The 11,664-nt window shown below is 33.4% G+C and overlaps 1 protein-coding gene across 2 annotated transcripts; it reads left to right on the top strand.

Moving 5' to 3' along the window:
* The first annotated feature begins 1,047 nt into the window (after positions 1-1,047).
* On the top strand, positions 1,048-9,669 carry LOC309509675 (putative ferric-chelate reductase 1). Of its 2 annotated transcripts, XM_082184456.1 has the most exons (17): positions 1,049-1,194; positions 1,303-1,486; positions 2,137-2,273; positions 2,542-2,639; positions 2,733-2,815; positions 2,870-2,886; positions 2,991-3,182; positions 3,576-3,677; positions 3,773-3,917; positions 4,947-5,060; positions 5,131-5,246; positions 6,685-6,771; positions 7,332-7,423; positions 7,511-7,569; positions 7,652-7,792; positions 8,558-8,583; positions 8,708-9,669. In XM_082184456.1, the coding sequence occupies exons 2-17, from the start codon at positions 1,303-1,305 to the stop codon at positions 8,795-8,797; spliced, it is 1,683 nt and encodes a 560-aa protein (XP_082040582.1). In that variant the 5' UTR covers positions 1,049-1,194; the 3' UTR covers positions 8,798-9,669. The 2 variants fall into 2 exon arrangements, with proteins under 2 accessions (XP_082040583.1, XP_082040582.1); XM_082184457.1 differs by lacking the exon at positions 8,558-8,583 and having other exon boundaries at positions 1,048-1,194; positions 8,682-9,669.
* The last annotated feature ends 1,995 nt before the right edge of the window (positions 9,670-11,664 follow it).

Genomic DNA, 11,664 nt, shown 5'->3' with positions numbered 1-11,664 from the left:
CAATATGTACACTACATTGGAATTACAGTAATGCAATTTCACTGGCAATTTCTATCAATTACAATAGCATCAGTTATATTATTGCTGTTAAACTTGTGCTATGTTTAATGGAAAGGACATAAAGAGGAGTGATCACTTCTTTATAGAACAATACTGAAGAATAAATAATGATTCATTCAACTTTTAGGAGTTTCAAGTGTATGAATGTATCAATCTTCACAAGAAAAATTAACTTAATTTGTGGTGAAATTGAGCATTGAGTAGATAAACGAGTACAATTTCTTTTATCAGTTTTATTACCTTTTTTTCTGTCGAAAACGCTGCATTATATTGCATCATTACAACAAAAGATCCATTCTATTGAACAGTGGATCTTAACTGGGACATAACATAAATTGATATAATTTATAAATTATAACATATAGTTTGTTACAAAACAGCATTTTTTTATTTAAATAATTACATTTAATTAATGCATTTTTCTTTTGTTTTTGCTCTGAAGAAAAATCATATCTTCATATGCAGTTTTTACTACAGTACATTGTGCAGCCTCAGCAAACAAATCATCAATTGTCAGAAAATCAAAAAAAAAAAATGTATTTGTTTATCGTGTATTCTTCAAACAGACAAATTGTGCATCTGTACAATTAGTTACTTTTTTTGTTTGTTTTTTTTTAACTTAAGATTAATCATAATTAACAATTTTAACCCTTGTGTGTCCTTATGGACATTGGATATTTTTGTCTTTTTCAGTTTTGTTTTTCCTGATCATTTTGCCTGTGTTAATGCCAACTGCATACATTTTGGCACAAGTGTGTATTTTTATTGGAATTTTATTATTTCACCCCATTTCCTTTAATTCATCTATTTTACACTTTACACTCAGGACTTTAAGGACAAAAATGTCCCCATTGAAAACCACATGAAGTATTGAGGCAGTAAACAACATGCATTGTATATTTATTTAAGTATGATTTAAGTGACTTCATGAGAAACTCAGGATCTCATGGTCGCCCACTGTTGCATTACATCATCATTTACCTCTCCAGGTAAAGCCCTGCCCACAATGACTTAACACTATTTGCAGAGGAGAAGTGCCTGGAGTCTTGACACACACACACACACACACACACGCACACACGGTTTCAGCCAAAACAAAAATAACTATACCCTCGCCTGCCAAATTTTCCGAAGGTTGTTGTTTTTATCCATTTATTTTATTTCTCTCTTCTCTTCCCCGTCGCTGTTTATTGATACTCTCGACGACTTTATTACTTATAGTGAGTTTTTAAATCTCCTCAGATGTTCCTGTATGTTCTCCTGGCGTGTGTTGGGATCGTGCAGTGTTTTCCTAGTGGACAGGTCAGCGGATCGTGTGGAACTTTGATGCCTGTTCACGGGGCTAACGCTCAGACCAGCAATTCTACGTTCACCGTTAACGTTACTTCTGGCAATGCCACCTTTAAAGAAGGAGATGAAATCACAGGTGAGGCTGTTCTTCTGCAACTTTTCCTCTGCAAAAGTTGTGTAGGACATGCTTTAGCATTTAAAAGCTTGTGCAGCTTTTAGGGGATTCATATGTTGAGTGTTAATGAACAGTTTATTTTATTTTGTACACCTTAATATGTGTTATATAAAGTTTTGTAGTTTGTAGTTGAAAGTAGTTTTGATGTAGTATAAAATAAAGAAGGAATATATAGACTACTTACTTAGTATACTATTGTATATTTAGCCTGAAATTTAAAAAAAAAACATTTTAAACCAGAATTTCTATATTTCAGACATTAAATAAATATTTGACCACTGAATGTTGTTTGACCAATCAGAATCCATTTCAGAGCCTTAATAAATAAATAATATACAACATTTATAACACTTACAGTAACATTTGAATTGTTAACTGCATTACTTAAATCGCCTAATGCATTCACAATGGATAATATAATTATACTATACTACACTATACTATTCATTAATTAATGACTGCCAATCAGGTTTTTACATGGTCTATGTTGAACTATTTTAATAATCAGATTTTTTTTTTATCGTATCATAATCATACATCAGTTTATCTATGCTAGTTCAGGGTCTGTCTGTATCTAAGGAAATTCCACTGAACTGTTTCTTCTTTCTCAGTATCTCTAAACGCACAACCAGGAGATATTTTCAAAGGGTTTATGTTACAAGCAAATCTAGTTGGATCGGTAAATCCCATTGGCACTTTTACTGTGACGGACAGTGAAGCACAGGTCATCTCCTGCGGTAGTTTGGCTGTGAGTTTTTCTACATTGTATTTTTATTACATTACTTGCTTCCATTACTAATAATCATAAACTAGTATGGGATGACATTGGTGTATTTTTTGTTTTAAAAATAACAGCATTGACATTATATTATATTATATTATATTATATTATATTATATTATATTATATGATATTATATTATATGATATGATATGATATGATATGATATGATATGATATGATATGATATGATATTATATTATATTATATTATAATATATTATATTATATTATCCAGAATGGAGCAGTTTCTCACAAAACAAGATCTGAAAAGACTTCAGTGCAAGCTAAATGGACGGCCCCTACATCTGGACAGCTTGGCAATATAGAGTTCAGGTATACATTTTCCTGTGTCATTAAATGTATTGATTTATTATTTGTATGATGGTATTACTTAGTGTGATTTTTAATGGATTTATTTTTTTTCAGAGCAACATTTGTTAAAAGTAAAGAAACCTTTTGGGTTGGTGTCAAGAGCTCTGCTGTTGTGTTTAACGGTACAGGAACAACTGGTACTGTAGGAACAACTGGTACTGTAGGAACAACTGCTACTGTAGGAACAACTGCTACTGTAGCTCCGACTGTACGTTTTACACCTACACCTACAAAAACATGAAATCTAGGAATATGTCGATCTGTTCTCGAATGTGGTTTTATATTCAGCACAAATTGCTCTGTTCATTTCAGGTTCCATCAAACCCTGATTGTGGGAAAACCAAAGTCTGCTTCAGTCAGCCTAACAACTGTGACCCAACTACCAGCACAGCTTGTTACTTCATGGCAGTTCAGACATCATCTAACCAATCTGAAATGATCATTGAAATGTTTGGCCAGTCTGATGGATATGTCGCCATTGGGTTTTCAGATGACCAGAGAATGGTACATGCTTTTATACTTGCTCATGAGATATCAGCAGGCCCAAATGGAATCTGCAGACCTTTTCTACTTAATTTGTCTAAAAATATTTAACAAACAAACCTTCATGAAATGTGGAATGTGTAGAACTTTGGGAGTGATGGGTGTGGGACTGGATGTCTGTTATGTTTCCATACACTGTAAACATCCAAGTCGGTGTCACCATTTTGGACATATTATATTTCACCTGAAACATGAGATCTATCTGCTGAATCTTTTCTGGAGGACTACCTCTGTCAGCACTGACTCATTCTCAACAAACATCAACAAAACCCATGTGTGATTTTGTTTTTCCAGGGACAATGAGACAACATTATGTTCATATGGGTTTAAGACGTGTTTTGTTTGTATTTCCAGGGCAATGACGACATCTACATTTGTATAAAGAACAGCGCTGGCGTCCTCCAAGTGCAACACGCTTATTCCACAGGAAGAGAGACTCCAAATATTCTCGAACTGGTACAGTTCGCTTCCATTCCTCTAGTGTGCCACCATTTCTAACTGTTATTTCATAAAATATCATCACTCACATACATATTCTACATTATTTACAGGGGAATGTGACTAATATCAAGACACAGTTGACGAATGGAAATATCAATTGTTCTTTTACTTCTCGTAATGCCATTAGCACAGGAAGTAGAGCAACATCCACTAGCCAGTACTACCTCATGATTGCTTCCGGACCCTCCAATCAAGGTCAGTGGTTTATCCAGCCTGATTTAAAATGTGCATCAAATGTAAAATTGTAGATTTGAATGTAATGCAGTGTTATTTTAGTATAATTCTATACTATTATAGTATTATTTTATATTTTTCATTTAATTTTTAATAATGGTATGTGCTTTTGTAATTTTATTAGTTTTAAATGTTTCTTTGGCTTTATTTTTATATGGTAACACTTTAATTTAGGGGTCCAATTTTCACTATTAACTAGTTGCTTATTAGCATGCACTAGGATACTGGCTGTTTATTAGTACTTATAAAGCACATATTAATGACTTATTCTTCATGACCTTATTCTACATCCCTAATCCTACCCAATACCTAAACGTTACAACTATTATTAATAAGCAGCAAAAGTCATAGTTAATAGTTAGTTAATAGTGAGAATTGGACCTTACCCCTAAAGTGTGACCTTTTATTTTATTTTTTGAGTAATTTTCAGTAATTTTAGCTCTTATTTCAGTTGCCAGTGCAACATTTATAATTTTCATTTTTCATCTTATATTTATATTTTATTTTAGTTCAGCTTTAAAGAAAGGAAAATATATATTTTTAAATTATTTTAAAACAATAACAACACTGATGTAATGCTTTCATTCTGCTTTAATATACCAAAAGGGCTAGTCCACATAAAAATGAAGATTGTCATCCTATACTCACCCTCATGTTGTTTCAAACTCAAAGGACTTTATTTGTTCTTCCATGAAACACAAATCAAGATTTACGCAAGGTAGGGTTTTCAGTGAATAACAAAAAATCCTCACAGAAAGCTGTCAGAAGACTGGTGCACAAGACACTTTTATGCTAATCTTATGGTACTTTTTTGAGCTTGACTGTCTCTAGTCAACGTATGCTTTCATTGTATGCACAAGAGTGGCATAAACATCTTCTTTTGTGTTTTTTCTGGGAGAAAAAAAAGTCAGTGGTTTGGAACAGCATGATGGAGAGTAAATGATGAAAGCATCTTATGTCCTTTAACTGAAGAATTACCTTAATTTGTAGGTAACATCCAGTTTCACACATCCCGATACGTCAGTAGCACCAAGGCTGATTTACTGAATCCATCCCTGGTCGCCACAAGCAATGAAGAATTCCCTGCAATCGTTAAAGCCCATGGTGAGTACATCATGAAACACTGCCATTGGATCAGTGTTACTGTGGTCCTAATGCTACTGATCTGGTTCAGGTGCCCTGATGTTGATCGCCTGGATGACCACGGGCAGTTTAGGGATGATGATAGCACGCTATTTAAAGGGAGTTGCCAAGGGCCAAGGTTTAGGCGGTAAAGATTTCTGGTTTCTGGTAAGTTTTTATCTATTTCTACATTGGTTGCCATATGAATCACCTACACAATCATCAACAATGCCAAGAGGCAAAAAAAGAAAGAATTATAGCACTAGAATAGTAGTAGAAAAAAATGCACATTTTACCCATAATTCAAATCGCATGTGGATTTACGTGTATGCATTTGGCTTTTATCCAACTGTATGCAAGGTATCATTTTTTTTTTAAGCTCATGCATTCCCTGGGAATCAAACCCATGACCTTGCCGTTGTTAGCACCGTGCTCAACTCTTGGACCTATTATGCACTTTTTCAAAGTCTTGATTTTGGTGTCTACTAGAACAGGTTTTTTTATATTTTAAAAATATTTTAAATTATTGCAGAAGTGTTCTCTGATTGGTCACCTGGACCAGTGTGTTGTGATTGGTCAACCACATAGAGCGTGTTTTGTAAATGTCACACTCATTACCATAACAGCGAGTTTCAACACGGTACTACCAAAACGTGACCAGGCCTCGCCCTTTTTTTTTTTTTTTGTGACTTGTACATTTCCCAGGAGAAAACTCAAGACTACAATCGACGCGTTTCAGAGAGTTCAGAATCAGTGCGCACTGATGTAGAGAATAACTCAAACAGACCTTTTTCATTCTCAAACAGCGACATTACACACTAAAGAAAGTTGAAAAAGTTCAAAGTTAAAAAAGCGTTTAAAAAATCAGTTTGTAAAAATATGGATTTTGGATTTTCATCTTTTGCTGTTTAGACTATACATGCAAAAAAAAAAAAAAAAAAAAACGAAACAAAGCCAGTGTCCTGCCCATGTGGGCCCCTTTATTTAACTCGTCATCTCATTTGTAAAGTGAATTACAAGTCATGTTGACATATCTGTTTCATCAGCATGACAGTGGGAAAAATTCTTTGATAAATGCTTTGCAGTAATACGTATGTGTGCAAGCAAGATAAGATAAGAAGTTATGGTGTGTGAACATCACTTGCCATTGACAATCTTTATTGCATTATATAACGCTTAACAGTTTACAGCAGTATTACTTTTATATAACCGATCTATAAATGCATAGATAATATTGAGTAACTTGCGTTTCAGCACAATATCAGCACTCTAAAATAAATGGTCTGGATCTAGCTAATGTACATTCATCTATTTTAATACATTTTCATTTTGAATGCTTTCCTGTAGCTCAAACAGTAGAGCGTTGGCACTTGCAACGCCAAGGTCATGGGTTCGATTCTCAGGGAAAGCAAGAACTGATCAGAATGTAAATGTGTACCTTGAAATGCAATGTAAGTCGCTTTGGATAAAAGCGTCTGCCAAATGCATAAATGTAAATGAATGTACATAGACTGGTTTTATGCATTATGTAATGCTGTTAAAACATACTGTAAGTTTAACCAAATGATTGAAAATAACTAAATATGATTTGTTTGTTGTTCCACAGGCCCACGTGTCTCTGATGGTCCTGTCAGTCATAGCCACAGCCATTGCATTTATACTGGTGTTTTCTTATGCGCAGGATTGGGCTGGGGTAAACCAAAATAAATTGAATTTTACACACACAAACACACACACATACACACACATTCATTTGTTAATGTTTTTGAAAGAAGTGTCTCATGCTCACCAAGGCTGCGTTTATTTGATTAAAAAAAAATACCGTAAAAACAGCAAAATTGCGAAATATTATTATAATTTAAAAAAACTATTTTCTATATTAATATTTTTTCAAATGTAATTTATTTCTGTAGGACAAAGCTGAATTTTCAGCATCATTTCTCCAGTCTTCAGGGTCACATGATCCTTCAGAAATCACTCTAATATGCTTATTTGCTGCTGAGCCAAATTGTTATAGGATCAGTGGAATATATATATACTATAGCAACACAGCAACATGATGACAGACACTATTGTTCACTGTTCAGTAAATGAAATAATATTAAATTCGAATAATTGGCAGTAAAAACATGCAGTTAAAACACTTCCACACAATTACAGTATATAAAATATATCCATATAAAGACATAGGGTTTTAAATTGATGTTTGAAGTGAAGTGTTTTGTGCTGACGTACTGTGATCTGTGTGTGTAGGGAGCTCATCCTGTCCTGGGATGTTTGGTGATGATCCTCAGTCTCATTCAGCCCATAGTCGCTGCTTTCCGCTGTGAGCCGCAGGATGAGCGGTGAGAAACTTCACTTCTCTTATGCAGAAAGGACATGGAAAGGCGAGGGGTCACGCATTATTATTAATCTAATGGTTTTCTTTGCAGGAGGTTTATTTTCAACTGGGCCCATTCCTTTATTGCTTTAGCTATCAAAGCCCTCGCAGGTATGACAACAACTTTATTATCTTCATCAACATCTTCCATTTCCTCAGATGAAAACAATATCTCTTTTTTATTCTGTGACAGTTGCTGCAATTTTCACTGGTCTGGAACTGTTTGAAGAATATAAGACGGATGGATGGATGTTGAAAGTTATGGGAGGTTTTATTACCTGGGAGGCCATGACGTACATTCTTCAAGATCTTAACTTTCGCGCCAGGAAAAAAGGTAACGCTGCATTCGCACTGGGAAAGTTACTTGAAAATACCAATGCTGTAATTTGAAAGAAGCAAAACACCCTTTTATTTATTTATTTATTTATTTATTAATTGTATACACTACACTACCTTTTAAAAGTTTGGGGTTGGTAATTTTTTTTTTTTAAAGAAGTCTCTTCTGCTCACCAAGGCTGCATTTATTTGATCAAAATGACAGTAAAAACAATAATATTGTGAAAAATTATTACAATTTCAAATAACTGTTTTCTATTTGAATATAGTTTTAAAATGTAATTTATTCCTGTGATGCAAAGCTGAATTTTCAGCAACATTACTCCAGAATTCAGTGTCACATGATCCTTCAGAAATCATTCTAATATGATGATTTGATGCTCAAGAAACATTTCTTATTATTATCAATGTTAAAAACAGTGCAATTCTTTGATGAATAGAAAGTTCAAAAGAACAGCATTTATTTGACAACTGAAATCTGGAAATTTTGTAACATTATAAATATTTTTACTGCCACTTTTGATAACTTTAATGTATCCTTGCTGAATAAAATGAATTTCTTTAACAAAAGAAAATCTTACTGACCCCAAACTGTTTGAACAGTAGTGTATATTTATATTTTTACATCATATTATTATTATTATTATTATTGATTTCCACTTTTTCTTGGAATTACGCTTTTGGAAATTATTATCTGAAAATGTATTATTTAAACAATCCAATGCATAAAATATTTATCTCACCCCTTGTCATTTTATTTTAGATTCTGATATTTTCAGCTGTGGATCGGTAAGTCCAACTTTAAGACATATATGGGCTTAGTCTCATTACAGTATATAGATCATTTAGTAGACTACATAAATAAAAGGTGATTTCATGTTTTAAAGTAATATATTTGTTTTAATTTTGTTAGACGAAACCTGAAATAGTCCTGCTTCTGGTGTTTTTGCTGGGAAACCTGGCCTTCTTGATAGCACTTCTTGTTGGAATAGGCACTTCCTAAGAACACCAAATATGCATCGGCCTTCCTCACTGGTTGAAACAACACACTATCATTGTACAAGTATAGTTTATATATATATAGTATATATTAATATATATTATCATATGATCCCAGAAGTATCTCTACACAAATTTTTTCTTCTTCATTTTTTAGTTAATATTGCATTCTTTCTGTGCTAATACCAATTATAGATTCACCATTGTGCCTTTGGGTGTAAGGAATGTAAGTGCGAGTTGCTGTTAGAAGACTGTTCTTGCAATAACTGTACTGTCAGTTGCTCACTGAGATGGAAGAACAATAGTGTAATCATCTCGGTCTCTAATTACAGAGGTCAGAAAACAAGTCATCCAAATGTGTTTTATTTTAAAACTTTACAAATGTTAATGAAAGCATTTAAGGAGAATATATTTTAACTAAGTGTTTTTATATATTTGTATGTATATATAGACATTATATTGTGATTGTAACTTAAGTGTACATCAGCTTTCATCCACTAGATGGCAGTGTCATGACAGGTATTTTTAAACAACTGTGACTTTTTGTTGTACAGGCTAATGAAGGAATAAATACGAACTTCCTGATATATATTTCGATTAATAAATGAACAATTTTGTTTACTTTTTGGATTAATAATTGCTGATTTGCTCACGCTAAGATGTATGAATGAATGATTAATATTAACTGAATAGTTAAACTATGATAGAAATCAGGAAAATATATTTTATAAGCGTTGACAAGCCTTTTTTTATTGTTTTATTGCATGTTTAATTTAATAAAATGAATTAAGTGTCTAAAGAGCACTTAAAATGATTTAAGCCTCTATTATGTGGCATATTTCTGAGTAAAACAGGATAAGAAAAAAGAAAGAAAAGCAAGAAAAACAACTGGAAAAGATTTGAACCATTTGGAATAAAGTGTTAAAAGTGTCATAAGACTTGATCAGCAAAAATAAAGATAATTTCAGAGGCGGAGAAAGTTGTTACATTTTCATGAAAGATTATGAAAACAATTTAATTTGGAAAAACATGCACAGATGAATGGTTTGCATTAAGAGCGGAAATGTGTGTTGTAAACGGTATCAATTTTGAACAATTCATGCCTTTACTTTACCTCCCTGTCTTGATAAAACATTACACAAAGAAGGGAAAGAAAACTCTTACAGTATGTGGGTGTTCATCTAGTCTTTACACACTCAGCGCTGTGGTGTTCTGGTGTTGATTTAGCAGCTTGTGTGAAGTCAGCTGGTTGGCTTTTATCTTTTATAGTGTTGTGCCTCATGGTTCTTGCTGTTTCAGCACAGGCCTCCTGGTGTTTGGCTGGTAAACGTGGAGGACAGTCGTGGCACTGAGGAAACACACAGGAAAAAAGCGCAATACTAGCAGTCTGCTGTGTGCCCGATCCACAGGCCGACTGAGTCGGGGTCAGGGGCCGTCCTTTCAACTTGCTTTGATTCAGAGTCTCCTCTTTCAAAGTCACCACAACAATATTTCATATTGGTAAAAAAAATACTATTTTATGACAGTTTTGTCCAAATCAAGAAGTGATATTATTGACTTCTGAATTGTCATTTCCAGGTGGATATATATATATTTTTTTTATTATCATTTTAGCTTTTATTTTTACAGTATGTTTTAATTTGTTTAATGTTTAGTAGTTTTATTTTTGTAATTTTTTATTCATTTATTTATTTCCAGTTAGTCATTTTTAGTGCTTCAACTTAAACTTATTGGGGTAGTTTCCCGGACAGGGTTTAAATTAAGCCAGGAGTAGGCCTTAATCAAGAATAGTTAATTGTGTCTTAAAAAAATGGCTTTCTGTAACACAGATTAAGTACGGAGGATTAGTTACACCTGGACTATGGAGTCCTGAACTAAAATAAACCAGATTAATTTACTGGTCCAGTCTTCAGTATCACATGATCCTTCAGAAATCATTCTAATATGATGATTTGATGCTCAGGAAACATTCATTATTATTTGTTACTTCTTTTTTATTTTGAATGTTCTTCAGATCCCCATTTACAACAATTACTTCCACACAGAAACAATACCCTTTACAGGGGGTCATAACATTCACACATCCTTACGTGTATGATCAATTCCAAAGAAAAATATGTCCAAAGTTACAAGGATATGAAATAAAATAAAAAATAATTAACAACGTTTAAAGTAAACAATTTGAACAGAACAAACATCAACTTAAAACAAAACATGGGTTGTATACAAGTTCCCCTGGCAAATATAACCAGTTATTTCTACTGATCCTCCATCACTGTCATTAATGGTGCCCATCTTTCAATAAAAAGTTCCCTCTGTAATCTCAACGAATATGTAATTTTTTCCATAGTGTAAATATTTCTCAAAATTGTTAGCCATTCAGCTTGGTTTGGTGACTCGTTTTTAAGCCACTTTATTGTAATTGCTTTCTTTGCTGCTATCAGTAATATCTGTAATAAATACATCTTTTTCCTACTGCATATCACAGCTGGTTTAATCCCTAGAATTGCTATCAGAGGGTCTCTTATCAGCTCAACATTCAATACTTTATTAATATATGTAAAAATGGATTTCCAAAAGTTATCCAACAAAGGGCATTGCCAAAAAATATGTGAGTGAGTAGCCATTGTCTCTCCACACCCCCTCCAACACTGACTTGATTGATCCGGATTCATTTTAGCCACAACTTGTGGTGTTCTGAAAAATCTGTTATTAATTTTCCATTGAAATTCCTTCCACAAATTGCCGTTTGTGACTTTATGAGCCTGAGTACATATCTCCAACCAAACTTCTTCACTTATTTCGAGCCGTATATAGCTCCCTAGTCCACTTGTCTTTCACATAGAATGAATTATCTCTTGTCATTGAAAC

The sequence above is a fragment of the Leuciscus leuciscus genome (genome assembly GCF_965113295.1).
Source record: "Leuciscus leuciscus genome assembly, chromosome: 11".
NCBI classification, from domain to species: Eukaryota; Metazoa; Chordata; class Actinopteri; order Cypriniformes; family Leuciscidae; genus Leuciscus; species Leuciscus leuciscus.
This window is presented reverse-complemented; position numbering and strand designations above follow the sequence as displayed.

Coding starts and splice junctions, on each gene's coding strand:
- LOC309509675 (XM_082184456.1), top strand. CDS start 1,303: ATGTTCCTGTATGTTCTCCTGGCGTGTGTTGGGATCGTGCAGTGTTTT. Junction 2,274..2,541: donor TCTCCTGCGGTAGTTTGGCT/GTGAGTTTTTCT, acceptor TATATTATCCAG/AATGGAGCAGTTTCTCACAA. Junction 3,678..3,772: donor CTCCAAATATTCTCGAACTG/GTACAGTTCGCT, acceptor CATTATTTACAG/GGGAATGTGACTAATATCAA.